Source organism: Talpa europaea, assembly GCF_964194135.1.
Source record: "Talpa europaea genome assembly, chromosome: 13".
Lineage (NCBI taxonomy): Eukaryota > Metazoa > Chordata > Mammalia > Eulipotyphla > Talpidae > Talpa > Talpa europaea.
In genome coordinates this window covers 31721636-31741251 of record NC_140080.1, presented here as the reverse complement: position 1 = coordinate 31741251, position 19616 = coordinate 31721636, and the positions used below count along the sequence as shown (strand labels likewise).

The window sequence follows — 19616 nt, the reverse complement described above, 5'->3', positions numbered from 1 at the left end:
TGATCAATTGGGTGTCTCTTTGTTTTGGTTATTGGCTCTTTTGCTGAAAAGAACCTTTTTAGTTAAATGTAGTCCCAGCCATTTGTCTTTTCCTTCTCTTTCTTTGCTTCTGGAGATGAGTTTCTGAGGTGTGTGTCATGGGGTGGTTTTTTTTTTTTTTTTAAGATTTACTTTTTTATGCATACACGAACTGGGGTATATAGGCCAGAGGTGCGGGGATTGAGAGGATTCACCAGAGACAGAGTGGGGAGCAGAACAGGCGGATCTACTGAAATATACTGTTGAGGGGAGCAGTGGGTAAGACAGGAGAGGTCTGCTGTGCCATATGTGGGTTAGCTCCCTGGCCGAGGATCGAACTCATGCCACAGTGGCTGGCATTAGCTTTAGCGTGCTGAGACTTTAATCCCTGTGCCACCAGGGAGGCTCTGTCACGGAGTGTTTTGCCTATGTTTTCTTCTATGTATTTTATGATTTTAGGTCTCCAAGTCTTACCCATTTTGAGTTTGTTTTTGTATATGGTGTGATGTAGTCTAATTTCATTTTTTTGCATGGTGGTTCAGTTTTTCCAGCACCATTTATTCAACAAATTATCCTTGTTCCATTACAGTCTTTGCTTCTTTGTCATAGAACATTTGTTCATATATGTGTGGCTTTATTTTTGATTTTCATTTTGCTGCCATTGGTACGTGTGTCTGTTTTTGTTTCGGTGCTATGCTGTTTAAGTTATTATGGCTTTGTAGTATAGTTTGAAGTCTGAGAGTGTGATACTTCCATTCTCCTCCTTTTCAGTCATGAGAGCTTTGGTGGTACCACTATATTTTGAATGGTAATTTTGGTGTGGTTCTGTCATGAATTATGTTTTTTTTTTTTTTTTTAAATAGAGGCATGTTTTATTTATTTATTTGTTTGTTTGTTTATACATGCACTGGGTACAGTCAGAAGCGCGGGAGGGTGAGAGAATTCACCAGAGCCAGAGCGGGGAGCAGAGCAGGCAGAAGGACTGAAGTACACTGCTGAGGGGAGCAGCGGGTGGCAGGAGAGGTCTGCGCGCCATGTGGGACCCTCCTCCTGTGGCCGGGGAGCAGCCGGGGATCGAACCGGCGCCACAGAGGCCGCGGGCAGCTTCGCAACCCAGTGCTCAACCACTGCGCCACCGGGGAGGCCCTGGCATGAATTATGTTAATTTTATATTTGAGAGATTAACCATTATTGCTTTCCTGAAAATGGATAGGAGGTAACAATAGCATTTTATGCCTTGTCCATCTGTTTCAGAAACTTCATAGTTGTAATTTATATTCCTGGGTGTAGTAGTAGTGTGCCTTATGAAAACAGATAGAACTTTGTGCTTTGCATTGAGTTAGGCTTAAATATTTTTTATAGAAGTTCTAATAGAGTTCAAACTTTTATCCCCATTTCCCAACCTCTTGAGAAGTTGCATGGTTCTTGGGAAGACATTTGTGGATTTTTGATTGGGTCTTTTCTTGTCAGTAGTGACCTCATGTTGCAGCCTCCTTCCATTTAGACTGCAGCTCTGATAATTGCTCAGCAGTTTTTATAAGCACATCACTATCCTTCATGGTGTTTGAAGTTTCTTTCCCTGATGTTTTTGTTGGCAGATGACATAGTTCAGAATGACTTGCAAGACTTTGTTGCACAGGTAAAGTGATCTTTATCAGAGTTAATTGAAGCAGAGCTGCACTATTTGTACTGAAGTACTGTTTGTAACATTAAATATTTGCAATTGGGGAATAATAGTATTTCTCTGTAATGATTGTATTTGAATCACAAACTAATCGTAACTAGAATAAATTGATGACAAGATTGATTTTATGTTCTCAATATTATGTAATTGTACACAGATTTAAAAATACTCAGCTGCAGAAATGGGGGAATTTTCAGAATGACTACAGTGTTTAATGTTACTCTTGACTGAAGACTTTAAAATACGTGTGGCCCTGGTGATATATTATTCATCCTTTAAATCTGGTCTTCTTTGTCTAGGATTTAGTGAACAAAGTGGCATTTTTTTTTTTTAAGATTTTTTTTTTTAATAGAGGCATGTTTTTATTTATTTGTTTGTTTGTTTTGTTTATAATGCACTGGGTACAGTCAGAAGCGCGGGAGGGTGAGAGAATTCACCAGAGCCAGAGCAGGGAGCAGAACAGGCAGAAGGACTGAAGTACACTGCTGAGGGGAGCAGTGGGCGGCAGGAGAGGTCTGTGCGCCATGTGGGACCCTCCTCCTGTGGCCGGGGAGCAGCCGGGGATTGAACCGGCGCCGCAGAGGCCGCGGGCAGCTTCGCAACCCAGTGCTCTACCGCTGCGCCACCGGGGAGGCCCCATTTTTTTTTTTTAATTCTTTTTATGGCCTTTATTTTATGTTCTTCAGATAAATAACTGGATTTTTCCTCTGTTCTGAATGTCAGTGAGCTGATTGGTCTTTAAGAAAGGTTACAATTTTAAGGGTCAGAAGTGAAGTTTATATAGTGATTTTTTTTTTTTTGGTGTGTTTAATGTGTTATTTTTTTTTTAATTTTATTTTTATATTTCCCATACAATTTCAACCCCCCCATTCTGACCCCAGAACCTCCCCTCCTGCTCCCCACCCCCCAAAAAGTGTCTCTGGTTCATAGTTTCCCGTTGATTTCGATTTTCACTTTCTTACAGTTATTCACCCTCCTGGTCCCTTATTTAAGTTTTCTAGATTCCTGCTATGAGTGAGACCATCCGGTATCTTTCTTTTTCTCTCTGGCTCATTTCACTGAGCATGATCCCTTCCAGCGCCATCCATGTTGCTGCAAATTGCATGTGTTTATCTTTTTTTTTTTTTTCTTTTTTAATTTAAATTTTATTTTTATATTCCCCATACAATTACAACCCCCTTATTTTGACCCCAAGCCCTCCCCTCCCCGCCCCCCATCCCTCATAGAGTGTCTCTGGTTCATAGTTGTTTGTTGATTTTGATTTTTTTCTTTCTTATAGTTATTCTTTTTTGTGGTCACTTATTTAAGTTTTCTAGATTCCTGCTATGAGTGAGACCATCCGGTATTTTTCTTTTTCTTTCTGGCTTATTTCGCTGAGCATGATCCCTTCCAGCGCCATCCATGTTGCTGCAAATTGCATGAGTAGTATTCCATGGTATATATGTACCACATCTTCTTGATCCAGTCATCTATTTTTGGGCATCTGGGCTGTTTCCAAAGCTTAGCTGTTGTAAATAGTGCTGCTATAAACATAGGGGTGCAGGTGCTCTTTGGAATTGATGTTTCTGTGTCCTTTGGGTAAATACCTAGGAGTGGAATTGCTGGATCATATGGAAGCTCTATGTTTAGTAGGTCTAGAAATCTCCACACAGCTCTCCATAGTGGTTGGACCAGTTTGCACTCCCACCAACAGTGCAGAAGAGTTCCTTTTTCTCCACACCCTCGCCAGCATTTGTTGTTGCTAGTTTTTTTAATATGTGCCATTCTCACTGGTGTAAGATGGTATCTCATGGTAGTTTTGATTTGCATTTCCCTGATGACAAGTGATGTTGAACATTTTTTCATATGCCTGTTGGCCATTTGCATTTCCTCTTCAGAGAAGTTTCTTTTTAGCTCTTCTGCCCATTTTTTGACTGGATTATTTTCTTTGTTTTTGTTGAGTCTCATCAACTCTTTGAAGATTTTTGTGATCAGTCCTTTATCATTAGTGTTGGGTGCAAAAATGTTCTCCCAGTTGGTGGGGTTTCTCTTTGTTTTTGTTATTGTCTCTTTTGCTGTGCAGAAGCTCTTTAATTTGATGTAGTCCCAGCTGTTTATCTTTGCCTTCACTATCACTGCTTTGGGTGATGTGTCTGTAAAGATGTCTTTGATGTGCAAATCACGTAGTGTTTCGTCTATATTTCCTTCTATGTATTTTATGGTTTCAGGTCTTATGTCTAGTTCTTTAATCCATTTTGAGTTGATTTTTGTATATGGTGTGAGGTAGTGGTCAAGCTTCATTCTTTTGCATGTAGCGACCCAGTTTTCCCAGCACTATTTATTGAACAAACTTTCTTTGCTCCAATGCATAGTCTTTGCTCCTTTATCGAAGATTAGTTGATCATAAATCTGTGGGTTTATTTCTGGATTTTCTATTTGATTCCATTGGTCTGTATGTCTGTTCTTGTTCCAGTACCATGCAGTTTTGATGATTATGGCTTTGTAGTGTAGTTTGAAGTCTGGGAGTGTGATGCCTCCATTTCCTTCTTTTTGTTTCAGGAGAGCTTTGGCTATTCGGGGTTTTTTGTGATTCCATATGAATTTCATCAATAATTGTTCTATTTCTTTGAAGAATGACATTGAAATTTTGATTGGAATAGCATTGAATCTGTATATTGCTTTTGGTAGGATGGCCATTTTAATGTTTATTCTTCCAATCCATGAGCAGGGGATGTCTTTCCATTTCTTTGTGTCTTCTTCTATTTCTTTTAACAGTGTTTTATAGTTTTCTTTGTATAGGTCCTTTACCTCTTTTGTTAGATTTATGCCCAAATATTTGATTTTTTTTTGTTTCGATAATAAAAGGGATGGTTTTTTTTTAATTCTTCTTCTTCAGATTTATTGTTTGTGTATAGGAAGGCTACTGACTTTTGCGTGTTGATTTTGTATCCTGCCACAAAGTGGCATTTTTTAATGGTCTTTATGTTCCCTGTCTATGATACCTAAGTCACTTGACCTTAAATTTCTCAGTGATTACTTTTGTGTGTGTCAGTTAACCAGAAATCCCATCTTTGTGATACTTAACGCTATTTTGCTCCTGCTGCAATGCATAACTAATGATAGATTATTTTTACAGCGATAGTTAAGTATTTTTTTGTGCATAGAGATTTTTTTTGTTTGTGCATAGAGATTTTTACCTGCAAAGTTGACTAAATTCTTAAAAATAAAGAATAATGAAATTCTTTGAAATCTGAACACTTGTAAGTCCTTTGTCCTTCAGAAGCTCAGAGAACAAAGTTACAATCAGTTTTGTAGTCATGTTGGTAACAGTCTGATTCATAAAGTATGAAATCCTTTTATTTGATTATCTGCATTAGCTTTTCCTTGATGAGGAGACAGCCTTATTGAAAGGAACTCTCTGATTGTCTGAACATATTCTTCAGGCCTGAAGAATCTTTACTGTTAAAATAATACTTTGGGCCTCCCTGCTGGCGCAAGGGGTTGAAGCAATCCACAGCCACTGCAGCACGAGTTTGATCCCTGGTCAGGGAGCTACCCACATGGCACAGCAGACTTCTCCTGACTCACCCGCTGCTCCTCTCAGTAGTGTATTTCAGTCAATCTGCCTGTTCTGTCCCCCACTCTGTCTCTGGTGAATCCTCTCACCCTCCACACCTCTGGCCTATACCCCAGTTCTTGTATGCAGAAATAAATAAATCTTAAATAAAAAATACTTCCAGTGTGGTGACCTCTCCATACATACATACATATTTGTAATTCTCATTACACATAAAAGGGGTAGGAAACCAAAAGTCAGCAACTTTGCCTACCCATCCAATTAAAGACCTTCAGAACTTTTGCTCTTTTTAGCTTCTTTGGATAACTGGAAATCATAGTAAAGTTTAGTCTTTTTAGAGGCTAGATAGTTATCTAGGCCATTGTTTCTTATATTAGTGTGGATAAGAATCACTTTTAATACTTGTTAGAAATGTAGACTCTCAAGCCCTACCTCAGAGGTTTAGGAGGGACCCATAAATCTACCTTTTTTAGAAAACTGGAAAATTAATCACACACACAGACATGGGCAAGTGTATAACAAATAAGTTGGCAGCACCCCGGAAAGCTCAGTCCTGATTCCACTCTCTCCCCACCAGAGGTAATCACTGTGCTGACTTTTTTTAAAAAAGATTTTATTTATTTTTGTGTAGAAGACCTGAGGTGCAGACTAGAGGTGCAGGGGTGAGAGGATTCACCAGAGACAGAGTGGGAATAGAACAGGCAGACTGACTGAAATATACTACTGAAGGGAGCAGAGGGCAAGACACGAGAGGTCTCAAGTACCATGTGGGTTGGCTCCCTGGCTGGGAATCCAACTTAGGTCCTTACAGTGATAGTGCTGAGACTTAAACCCCTAGGCCATCAGGGATGCTCCTATGCTGTCTTTTATGACAGTCTCTTCCTTACATATTTTTGAGCTGTATGAAAATGAAATCAGACTATCTATATTTTACATCCAGCTTCTTTCAGCGAACTGTGTATCTGAGATTTATCCATGTTCTTACAGTTCTATGGCTTGTTCATTTCATTGCTGTATTTTGTGATTGATAACACCACAATTACCCAGTATAGTTTTGTGAGCAATTTAATTGTGTTTACTTTTTGACTATTGTGCTTTATAAATTCTTGTACACATCTTCTGGTGCTGCATACATGTGTGAGCATGAAGACATAAACTTGTTTTTCAACTTTAGTAAATATTGCCAAATTGGTTACCAAAGTGCTTACTCCAATTTATACCCTTACTGACAACATGAATGTTCCCATTGCTTCACAGCCTTGCCAACACTTGGCATATTAGCCATTATGGTAGATGTATTATAGTATTTTGTTGTCATTTTAATAAGGTCCATTCTCTTTTCATATGTGTATTGGTCAATTCTTTTCATGAAGTGCCTATTCAACTGTTTCCTGTTTTTCTATTCTATTGTCTTTTTCTTGCAGAATTGCAGAACCCTTTTAAAATGTATATTGAGGGCCTCCCCGGTGGCGCAGCGGTTGGGCGCTGGGTTGCGAAGCTGCCCGCAGCCTCTGCAGCGCCGGTTCGATCCCCGGCTACTCCCCGGCCTCCGGCGAGGGTCCCGCATGGCGCGCAGACCTCTCCTGCCGCCCGCTGCTCCCCTCAGCAGTGTACCTCGGTCCTTCTGCCTGCTCTGCTCCCCGCTCTGGCTCTGGTGGATTCTCTCACCCTCCCGCGCTTCTGACTGTACCCAGTGCTTGTATAAATGAATAAATAAATCTTTAAAAAAAAAAAAATAAATAAAATGTATATTGCACATGTTTTCCCCATTGTTGTGCTATCCCTTCTCATAGTGTATTTTCTGATGAATAATTCCTAACTTTAATCAAATTTTTTTAAAAGATTGATTTATTTATTTATACAAGCACTGGGTACAGAGAGAAGCGCGGGAGGGTGAGAGAATTCACCAGAGCCAGAGCAGGGAGCAAAGCAGGCAGAAGGACCGAAATACACTGCTGAGGGGAGCAGCGGGCGGCAGGAGAGGTCTGTGCGCCATGTCAGACCCTCCTCCGGTGGCTGGGGAGCAGCCGGGGATCGAACCGGCGCTGCAGAGGCTGCGGGCAGCTTCACAAGCCAGCGCTTAACCGCTGCGCCACCAGGGAGGCCCTAATCAAATATTTTTTTAATTTTCCCCTGTGGTTAGTGCCTTTTGTGTCCTCTATTAAAAAAAAAATCTTTCCCTACCTGTGCTATTTTATCTTCTATCATTTTTCCTTTCATGTTTAGGTCTACAATCTATTTGGAATTGATTTTTGTCTCCGGTGTGTGATGGTGGGGTGTGAGTATGAGTGTGTGTGTGTGTGTGTGTGTGTGTGTATGTGTGTGTGTGTGTGTATGTAGGAACAAATTACATTTTCTCTACTCGTTTTTGAAAAGTTGTAATTGGAGTGTACCTGCATGGGTCCTTTTTGATTCCTTTCTTCTATTCTTGCGCCAGTACTTTACTATCTTATTTAACTTTATTTATGGTGTTTGAGGTCTGGGGTAGGCGTCAGAACTCCAATAAAATAATACTGTCACTCTAGGAGAGTGTGATACAGGTGACCCCTGGATGATATCCCTGTTTTAGAACAATAAGAAGGCTCCCAAATTCTGGTGAATCTTTACCTGTGTATATTTTTATGGAAATACATTTATTAAATGTAACCATCTTAAACCAGAGTGGCGCACATTATTTATATACATATAAAATCACTTTTCTCCTGTTATTTTTTTATACATCATGATTTCAAAATGGTGTTAACTCTTTGAATCCTAGTTCATTTTATAATACTTATGTTTCTTAAAAATAACTCTATAATGTAATAAAGTATTAATTATATAGACTATAGATGGCAGGTCTGAAGATATTTATAACTTTTTCAATATTTTTTAAAACTTTTAAAATAAAATATTGGGGAAAATATTTCAAAGAACACCTAATGGTATAAATTATTCTTTTTAATCTAGGATAGATTTTGGTAGATTTGATGGTCTCTTTTAGGTATGAGTTATAGATTCAGAATTTCTGAGTTCTGCCTGCACTCTTTCAGGACTCTTTCAGATGCACTGCCAAATTGATCTCACATGAGTTTTACTGATATATCTTCCCACTAGCAAAGTATGATATGAGTGTGAGTTTTATACAGCCTTTATCACTATAGTATACTAATAGCAAAAATATATTAATTTGATGTAATTTTTACTTTAATTTGCATTTTTAGTTATGTTGGGTTTTTTTGTTTTTGTTTTTGTTTTTCATTCTTTGTAAAGTATCTTTTTTTCTATTTCTCTACTAGCATTTTTGTGATAATCTAACAAGAAGTGGCGAGTAAATTCTTCTGGGAGAATAGGTAGCTGACTAACTATACCTGATCTAGCTAAAAGGTCAAGAAGCAATAAGTAGATGACTAACAATGGCACATTTGTGAAAGAACAGAGAGAGGATATAAGCTCTACCAAAAATTAAAACATTATATAGTATTTTAATAATGGAGTCATGAAATATAAATAAGTGAAAATTGGAACTATTTGAAAATTTGTAAGATAAGTCCAAAGTTAACCCAAATCACAAATTAAATGGTGAAGAGAGGGGTGCTGGATTTATAAATTTCCTTCATTGCATTCAGATATATTTTACTGTTAATGGATTATAATTAAGTATTAAAGATAAAATAAATACATATAAACTGGTAAGGAATTGTCTAAACTTAGAAATTGCAAGTAAGCTGAGGAGAATGGAACAGGTTATATATATGCCTTATAAAGATTTAACTTTTGTAATTAAATTCCAACTCATAATTGAAATTGAAAATATATAAACAGGGCCTCCCTGGTGGCACAAGGGGTTAAGATGCAAACTATGAAGCTATCCACAGCCACTGCAGCACGAGTTTGATCCCCAGCCAGGGAGCTACCCACATGGTGAGGCAGACCTCTCCTGACTCGCCAGCTGCTCCCCTCAGCAGTGTATTTCAGTCCATCTGCCTGTTCTACTCCCTACTCTGTCTCTGGTGAATTCTGTCACCCCCCTGCACCTGTAGCCTACACCTCAGTTCTTGTATGCATAAATAAAATAAATTTAAAAAAAATAAAAAGATGTAAACAGTGGCACTGCATAATATTTTAGTGACCCTCGAAATGCTCCTTTTTTAAAAAAATTATTTATGCATCCAAGAGCTGGGTATAGGCCAGATGTGTGGGGGGTGAGAGGATTCACCAGAGACAGAATGGGAAGCAGAACAAGTAGATTGACTGAAATACACTGCTGATGGGAGCAGCGGGGGAGACACAAGAGGTCTTGCTGTGCCATGTGGGTCACCTCCCTAGCTAGAGGTTGAACTCGTCCTGCAGTGGCTGTGGGTAGCTTCATAGTGCTGTGTCTTTACCCCTTGTGCCACCAGGGAGGACCCTTATTAAATGCTCTTCTTTAAGGAACGTTTCATTTGTCTTTTTTTGTTTTTTGTGTTTTTCTGCACAGGTAAGTAAATACTTGACTTTTAGCTTACCTGAAACTAATGGAAATAGGCCCATGTTGATTCTCTTCTTTGTGCATGTATATGTGGCTTTTCTCCCCAGACTTTCCTGATTTCAGAAAAGAAGTTAAAAAAACTCCATTTAATTATGGAAATGTTTTTAAGTACTCCCCTTGAGGAGAATGCATAAAAGCAGTTAGAGCTAAAGATAATACATTCATGAAGGCAAGAATATTGGTTGTTAAAATTTTTTATTTTTGAAACTAGGAGAGGTTATGTATGCCAAATCAGGATGGCTTACCATCTGATAAAGCAGTTGAGTATTTTACTTAGTGACGTGTTTGTTGTAAGGAGATCTGAAGGTTGTTGAGCGGATGGTAAATGATATCCATTTGGTTTCTTGCAAAGAATTCTGGGAATTAAAAAAAAATATTTTTATTTATTTATGCATACAAAAACTAGGGTGTAGGCCAGAGGTGGGGGGTGAGAGGATTCACCAGAGGCAGAGTGGGGAGCAGAGCAGGCGAATCTACTGAAATAAACTGCTGAGGGGAGCAGCGGGCAAGACGAGAGGTCTGCTGAACTATGTGGGTTAGCTCCCTGGCCTGGGATCTAAGCATGCCATAGTGGGTGTCAAAATCTTGATAGCACTGAGATTTAACTGCTGCACCATCAGGGATGCCCAGAATTCTGAGAATATTAACCTCAGAGACTCATTTCTTCTTGTTGGTTAGTTTGTGCTAGCACATTTTATAGAGGGTCATCAAATAGTTAATTTAAATTTACTTTACAATATGATTCTATCGAAGAATCCCTTGTTTACCAAAAAGTATACAAGTCTTAAGGTTATTGTCAGGAAATGAACGCAACTTAAATAATCACCACCTGGGTCATGTATTTTTGTCCTTTCTCAAATGCTACCTAATTCTCACATAACAAAATGTACCCATTTTATAACTGCACACATAGACATGTAACGAGTGCTATTGTCGAGAGACTAATTCTGTCATCCCATGAAACTAACTTAATGCTGCTTTATAGTAAGCCCCACCCCTAATTCTGGTCCCAGACAACCTCTGATCTGTTTTATGTCACTGAACAGATTAGTTTTGCCCATTTTAGAATTTCATATAAATGAAATCTCATCAAATAGGTATTCTTTTGTATCTGTATTATTTTGCTTAGTGTAATGTTTTTTGATATTCATGTTGTCATTTATCAGTTGTTCATGCCCCTTAGGAAAAATAATTACTGAGTATACCCTATTTTTAGGGTTTCCACATTTTATCCACCTATATGATTAGGCTGATTCCTGTTTTTAACTATTATTAATAAAGGCTGCTTTGATTGTGCAAGTCTTTCTATGAACTAATGCTTTCATTTCTTTTGAGTAAATGCCTAGTAATGCAATTTCTGTATCATTCAGTGTTTTTTTTAAAGAAGCTGTCAAACAAGTTTCCAAAGTGGTTGTAACATTTTATGCTCCTATGAGCATTATGTAGAAAATCCTACTTGATTCAGATCCCCTAAGTATTTTATTTTTAAACATTATAGTGTTTAAATCTCATGGCTATTCAAATCTCATGGGTTTAAGTTGTGATAAAAATGAAGCTGTTACCTTTTTTTTTTTTTTTAAAGATTTATGTATTCATACAAGAGCTGGGGTACAGGCCAAAGGTGCAGGGGGTGAGAGGATTCACCAGAGACAGAGCGGGGAACAGAACAGGCAGATTGACCGAAGTATACTGCTGAGGGGAGCAGTGTGGCAGTTTTCAACATATTTTTTTTACCATTTAGTATTGAAAAATGTTATAGCTAATTTCTTTCTTTGATTACAGTGCCCATATATCTCCCATCAGCATCTTACCGGCCTCTGCAGAGTAAGTAGTATATACTTAATAGAAGATAATTAATTTTTTTTAAGTTTTTGCATAAAAGAACTGGGGTGCAAAAGGTGTGGGGGGGGTGAGCGGATTCACCAGAAACAGAATGGGGAGCAGAACGGTGAATCTACTGAAATACACGGCTGAGGGGAGCAGCACGCGAGACAGGAGGGGTCTGCTGCTTCATGTGTGAGTTAAGTCCCTGGCCAGGGATTGAACTGAGAGGTATTAGTGGTGATAGAAGACTTAACCCCATAGGCCATGAGGGAGACCCCTAAAAAAATTTTTTTTAAGTACTTCTAAGCTATAATTTTGGATGTAGAAATGATAACCATGTATTTATTTTGCTTACTATAGAGGAAGAATTGTATATAAAGTAGCGAAACTAGTTAGTCTGTCATGTACTGCAGTAGAAACAGATGAAAGAAGGAATGCATTGGGCTCCTATAAATAGAGATGAACTTTCTTCAGATAAATTTTTTGAACTTATGAAATAATTTTTTTAAAGTTTTATTTATACATATAAGAACTGGGGTACAGGCCAGAGGTGCGGGAGGTGAGAGGATCACCAGAGACAGAGCAGGCAGCAGAACAGGCAGACTGGCTGAAATACACTGGTGAGGGGAGCAGCGGGCGAGTCAGGAGAGGTCTGCTGCACCATGTGGGTTACTCCCTGGCCAGGGATCGAACTTGTGCTGCAGAGGCTGCAGACAGCTTCGCAGTGCTGTGCTCAACCCCTTGCGCCACCAGGGAGGCCCACTTATGAAATAATTTTTAAGAAGTCAGTGGAACTTCTTTAAAACTTTGTAACTTACAAACATTAACTTTTTTAAAGAAAAAAGCTTCCGTAATCTAGTTTAAGTATAGTAGACTAGACTTACAATTTCTTTTATTTATTGGAACGCTGATAAATTATTTTGCTTTGTAAATGTACCTTTGTAGTCTGCTTACATGACTTTTTGTGTAGTAGTGAGGAATGAATTATTGGAACAATTGATCCTCCTCACCTCAGTAGTAATAGCTGATGTTATAGTTGATTTGTATAGTGTATCATAAGGGTATATTTAATTTAAAAGTTTCAGTTTCATGTATTTCTTCTTTATGTGCTTTTTATACTTTACCTATTTAAATACCATAGTAATTTGTTTTACATTTTAACTTTTGCATTTATGTGGCCAACTACCCAATTAGGATGACTGCTTCTCGCTAAATGTGTTGTTTCGTAGCATTTTAGAAAGAACAATTAGAGCAGCTGTGGAACAGCATCTTTTTGATCTGCAGAGCAGCATAGATCATGATCTTAAGAATTTACAACAGCAAAGTCTGGTGTGTAATAATGAAGCAGGAAGTATTAATTGTGATGGAGAAGGCTCTAATAACCAGTAAGAAACTTTTAAACAATTTACTGTTATTTATCAAGAGTTATAAAATTGTCTTGTTATCTTATAAGAACTGTATTTTATATAATGGGATCTCATTTTGAGGTTTTCTGAAAATCAGTGTGAATAGTGACTGTATGGGCTGTATATATGTTGTACATATGCCTGTATGCACTGTATATATGTAACAATGAAAATCTCATAAACCTTCCATTAAAGTGGTAGGTAGGTAGGGAGAGAGAGAGAGAGAGAGAGAGAGAGAGAGAGAGAGAGAGAGAGAGAGAGAGAGAGATCCAACACAATCAGGTTTTCTCCCACAAATACCAAAGTAACCAGTTTTCCTTTAGAGACTTATGTTGTATAAAAATAACTGAAAAAAATTACACCTATACCATTAGAGATTTGCAGTGATCTTGACAGATAAATACACTGACAGCTCAATGACGTAGTGCATGTAGTCCTTGAATGAAATGACAAGCTGAATCATCCTTTGCTATTTAACTTGTTTTCCTTCCCCAACAGCCTCTGTGTTCTGTCCCATACCCATTTTAGGTTATTTCCTAGCAGTTGAATTTGCTTGAGTTAAAAATAACTTTGTGTTCTGTCTTGATTGTGATGTTACTCCACAACTTTATCTGACTCATCTTTAAATGGAGGAAAGCCTTATCTCCTTTCTTATTACCTCAGTTCTGTACTTTAGAATATACAGGTACTTCTTCTGAGATGACAGTGCAATGATATCATAGTTTCCATATATCATCTTTTATTCTAGAAACAGATGAGGAAGATGTTACAGAAATTTAAAAGAGTAATAGGGAGTTAAAAAATTCATAATTGGGTAGAATGATTTTTTATTTTAAAGTTGTAGATTTTAAAAAAGGCCAAATATGTCTAGCCACTAGTATAGGGTTTCATTGTCCTTAGCTTAGCTGAAGATCTGAAAACCTTTGCCTCTTCTCAGATAGTATCCTTATTTTTAACTCTGGGGAAATAATTCATGTGGTATCATCTTTGTAAACAAAAACCTGCAGTGTTTCACATGTTATAAATTATGTAAAATATACAGTTGGAAGCTATTCCTATTGTACTTGATGTTTTAGAAACTGTAGTATCTAGTAGTAGACTTTTATTTTAATCAGAACAAATTACTGTGGTCATTAGTATGCTTGGGAGTATGCTTATAAGAGAGAAGTCATTATTTTGGTGCATGGGTTAATTTTTAAAGCCATTTATTTGCCTTAGGAAAATTTCAAAGGAGTTGGCAAACAAGGTAGATCACTTGTACAACATCCATTGCAGAGAAAAAAGTTAACTCAGTAATCTAACTTGACAAAATAAAGAGTGGATTTTTATTTAAAAAATATACCTTTTCTTCAACAGGCAAAAGTTTTAGGTAATTAATGATACTTGTTTGAAAGGTTTTACATATTCAACATTTGGCCTGATCTGACTTTTTAATCTTCGTTATTAGGGTTGATATTGCTGATGATATTATTAATGCCAGTGAAAGTAGCAGAGACTGTTCAGAACCTGTGGCTAGCACGAATTTAGACAATGAAATTATGCAGCAAGATTTTGTATTTGAGGATGAAGAAAATAACCAGGTAAGAAATGCCAAGAGTAAAAAAATGTGTTTGCTGTGCTAAATGTCTATATCTGATTACTTCATTTGTCCTTTTGACATTGGAAATCATAGTTTAGTATCTCTGCTGACATACATATTTGTCTTGACTAAAAGTCCTAAAAGTCTTGACTAAAAGTCTTGACTAAAAGTCACACTGCTCAGTAGAGGTCAGGAACCATCATTATGTAGGGAAGAAGGTATAAAATAAAATTATTTAAGAATATTTTCCTGCAAAGAAACAAATTACCATGTCAGCTTGGGTGGTTGTGGTTTTATGGTTGAATTTTGTTCGTTTTAAAGGCTTTTTATATTTTCTGGGTTTTTTCCTGAAGAATGTGGTATCTTTTCATAACGAGAAAAATCGCAAACTTCACTTTAAAAATGACCCATTTTATAGAAGGTGCAGATGCTTGCAACAGGGAAGACCAAATCACAGGCTTATTAAGAAGGAAGAACTACGGTGTCTATCATGGTGGCTTTTATAGTTTGGTCAGTTAATAAACATACTTGACTGCTTTCAAATTGGGGGAAACAAACCAAATTATTTTCACTGTCACAATTGTTAGTAGCACTGTTTTTAAAATAACACATTTTCACACACACACACACACATTTATAACAAATAGGTGTGTGTGTGTATAAAGCAGCATCTTTAAGCATGTTGAGTTTTGGTAACACATTTTAAATTAAGATATTAGTAGATAAGGAAGTTTCTTCAGTGTATTTGCATTCTAAACCATAAATTAAGCTGGTATATTAAGGCTATTTTTGGTTACTGTACATATAAGTGGGGGTAGGGTGGGGAATGGTTAATACTATGTTAGAGGATTATTAAAAATATCAGAAGTAAAAATATAAAATTACGTATTGGAAAACATTTCACATGTTGAGTTACAATTGCTGCTGCTGTTTTCATTGGTATATTCGATTAATCTTTTTTATCTGTTCATAGTTATTGCATCTATAATTATCTCCTTGCCTTTTCCTGAATTGTCAGTTCGTTTGTCTGCTGGATCATTTCCATCAGTGTAAGATACCTGTATTATTCCTTTGTTCCACAACCTCACTAGCATTTAGTATTGTCAATGTTCTGGATTTTAGCCATTATAATAGGTGTGTAGTGATGTCTTATTGTTTTAATTTGCAGTTTCTGATGATATATGACCATCTTTTCTTATGTTCATTTGCTGTGTGTACATCTTTGGTAAGGTGTCTGTTAAGTTCTTTGGTTCAAACAACCTTAATCAGGTTGTTATTTTATTGTTAAATTTTAAGATTCCTTGTCTATTTTGGATAATGGGCCTTTTTATAACGTGTGTCCTTGTGTCCCTTCTTAACTCATTCTTTTGAAAACTCTTCTCATTCTCTTGATACTGAATTTACAGAGCAGAATTTTACAATTTAATGAAGTCTGATTTATCCATTATTTTCTTCATGATCATATTCTAAGTATAGTTCACCATACCCACCATACCCATAGGCTGTCTTCCATGTTATATCCTAGGGGTTTTATAGTTTCACTTTTGCATTTGGTTCTGTGATCCATTTTGAGTTCATTTTTGTGAAGAGTGTAAAGTATGTTTAGATTCATTTATTTGTGTGTGTGAATGTAGAGTTGTTTCATGATCATTTATTAAATTGACTCTCTCTATTCCGTTGTATTGCCTTTGCTCCTTTGTCAAAGATTAGTTGATTTTATTTATATGGTTCTGTTACTGGGTTCTTTATTCTTCTGTTCATTGATCTTTTTGTCTCTTCTTTCCTCAGTATCATGCTGTGTTGATTGTTGTGGCTTTACAGTTTCTAGAAGTCAGATAGCCTCAGTCTTCCAACTTTGCTTTTCAATATTGTATTGGCTATTCTAGGTCTTTTGTCTCTCCATATAAACTTGAGTCAGTTTGTTGATACCCATTATATAACTTTAATGGATTTTGACTTAGATTGTATTGAACTGTACATCAAATTGGGATGAAGTGACATCCTAACAGTATTGTCTTCCTATACATGAACATGAAATATTTCTCCATTAATATAGTTCTTTCATCACATCTGTAGTTTGCCTCTCACAGATCTTGAAATATTTGGGTATAGACCTGACAAAATATATGCAAGATCTATGTGCGGGAAACTACACGTGGGGAGTACTAAGATAAATATCATGTTTTTAATTTCAAATTCCATTTACATATGACTTTTGTTTGTCCTGCACTCTTTATGTAATTTTATATGTGTGTGTGTTTTTTTTTGCATAGAAGAACTGGGGTATAGGCCAGAGTTGTGGGGGGTGAGAGGATTCACTAGAGACAGAGTAGGCTGCAAAATAAGCAGATTTGCTGAAATACACTGCTAAGGGGAGCAGCCGGCGAAACAGGAGATGTCTGCTGTGCCATATGTGGTTTAGCTCCCTGGCTGGGGATCAAACTCAGGCCATAAGGGTGATAGCCTGAGACTTAACCCCTCAGCCAACAGAGGCCCCTTTATGTAATCTCTAATAAGTTCCTGGAGGTTTTGTTTTTTGTTTTTTTTTTTTTAAGATTTATTTATTTACTTATACAAGCACTGGGTACAGTTAGAAGTGCCGGAGGGTGAGAGAATTCACCAGAGCGGGGAACAGAACAGGCAGACTTGAGGAAATACACTGCTGAGGGGAGCAGCGGGCAGGCAGGAGAGGTCTGCGTGCCATGTGGGACCCTCGCCAGTGGTCGAGGATCGGAACTGGCGTTGCAGACGCTGCAGGCAGCTTCACAGCCCAGTGCTCAACCACTGCGCCACCAGGGGATGCCCCCAGTTCCAGGAGGTTTTTTTCCTTGTCAGTTCTTCTGCATTTTCTAGATAGACAATCATGTTGTATAATCATGAACAAAAATAGTTTTTGTCATCCTTCCCTATCTATATGCCTTTTATTTCCTTTTCTTGCCTTACTCTATTAGCATTAAGACATCCTTGCCTTATTCCTGATCTTAGGGGATAATGCTTCAAGTTTCTCACTGTTAAGTATAATGTTAGCTGTATGTTTTTTGTAGATAATATTCATCAAGTAGAAAAAGTTACCTTCTATTCCCGATTTACTAAGCGTTTTTAGTCATGAATGGATTTAGATTTTGTCAACTACTTTTTCTGCATCTATTTATATGATCGTGGGAATGTTTTTCTTTTAGCCTTTTATTGATGTATACATTGCTTAGTGTTCAAAATGTTGAACCACTCTTGAATTCCTGGTATAATTCCTACTTGGTAGTTGTATGTAATTCTTCTTATACTTGTAATGTCTTTGGTTTTGTTATTAGGGTAATGCTGGCCTAATGGAATGAGATAAGGAAGTATTCTCTACCCTGAAAAGAGAGAATGTATAGAATTAGTGTAATTTTTCCACAAATGTTTGATGTATTTCACCAGTAAACCTTTGTGGGTCTGGTGCTTTCTGTTTTGGAAGCTTATGAATTATTAAATCCTTTGATGTGGACCTAGTCAGATTATATTTTTTTTCTTTCAGTTTTGCAGATTATTTCTTTCAAAAAATTGATCCATTTTATTTATATTATCTGTGGGCATAGAGTTGTTCATAATATTCCTTTGTTATCCTGTTGAAGTTTTTCGTGGTGACCCATATGTTTCTTAGAAGTGTGTTGTTAAATCTTCACATTTTTTTACCCAGTTACCTTTCTATTATTGATTTCAGGTTTAATTTCATTATGGTCTGGAATTAATTCTTTTTTTAAAAATTGGTTTTAAGAAACTTTTATGAATGATGGCTTCATGGCCTTGAAAAGAAAACCAGCATTTCCCTTTTATCCAGCTAAGATGCAAAATGATTTTCTTCTTACTGCTTGAAAATTTTGCAGTTAAATTGAATTTATTTTTACTTAATGCAATGTGTAAACTGAGTTACTTGGATGTATGAACAGGAAAGCACAAAAATAGCTTTTCCTCGAGTTGATAATCTAAATTATGCATGTACACAATTTACAATACAGAACATACCTAATGGTGTTAGATGTAGAAATGAAGCACTGTTGTTTTACAGAAAAGAAGAAAACACTTCTGGCCATGAAAATTTGAAGACTTCTTGGAGGGAGAGGGACTTTTGAACTTTTTTAGTGGGTTAAATTTTGTTAGGGATTTGTGGAAAATACTAAGGAGAATAATATAGTAAAAATTACAGGAAAATGTTAGATGTTAGTGAAGCAGTGCTAGCAGTAGTATTATGGGAGGGTGTGTTATGGGAGATACTTTGGAAACTTTAAAAGATATGCATCAGTTATTGAGGCTGAAACATTGTCTTAAGAATTATGGATTATTTCAGTAGAAGGAAGTTACAGAAGAGTTTGAAGGGAAAGGAATGTGTAACTAGACAATAACTGTCATGAAGAGTCAAGGTAAGGGCAATAATCACTAGACGTTCTCTACTGAATTTGGTGAGAGTTTAAAAGTGGCCTGAACTACAGGCAGTAGGAAAGGAAGGGAAGCTAAAAAAAATTCTATGCCATATATTCTTTTATGTTCAGTTTCTGATAGTGTTGATTTAAAAAAAAATTATTTATTTATACAAGTATTGGGTACAGTCAGAAGCGTGGGAGGGTGAGAGAATTCACCAGAGCCAGAGTGGGGAACAGAACAGGCAGACTGACGAAATACACTGCTGAGGGGAGCAGTGGGTGGCAGGAGAGGTCTGTCGCGCCATGTGGGACTCTTGCCGGGAGCCTGGGATCAAACCGGTGCTGCAGAGGCTGCGGGCAGCTTCGCAGCCCAGCGTTCAACCGCTGCGCCACCAGGGGAGGCCCTGGTAGTGTTGATTTTTAAAAGTCGGATAATTTAAACAAAAAATTAATTCCAGTTAAATTCTTTGGCTTTAGTGCTAGGAATTATTGGTAAAGCAAGAGTAGTTTGGTAGAGTAGTGAATTTCAAGGAATACTGATGTTACAGTTTGAGAAATAAGTCTCAAGTGTGTAGTTAGAGGCAGGAAATTAGAATGCCTTTTACACAAATTTTGCAGTGAGATAAAAGGAAAGAGAACAGT

General features: G+C 37.2%; 1 protein-coding gene across 12 annotated transcripts in view; it reads left to right on the top strand.

Annotated features, from left to right (window-relative positions):
* The window catches only part of FAM13B (family with sequence similarity 13 member B), a gene marked incomplete at its 3' end in the record, with an annotated part of 61991 nt that overhangs the window by 18376 nt on the left and 23999 nt on the right, over window positions 1-19616 (top strand). For 7 of the 12 annotated variants that reach the window (XM_084251670.1, XM_084251662.1, XM_084251668.1 and 4 more), the window contains 3 exons: window positions 11551-11592; window positions 12822-12977; window positions 14446-14578. In XM_084251670.1, coding sequence (XP_084107796.1) covers window positions 11551-11592; window positions 12822-12977; window positions 14446-14578 — 331 coding nt within the window. The remainder of the gene's footprint in view (window positions 1-11550; window positions 11593-12821; window positions 12978-14445; window positions 14579-19616) is intronic. The other 5 variants (XM_084251663.1, XM_084251661.1, XM_084251669.1 and 2 more) reach the window with 3 other exon arrangements.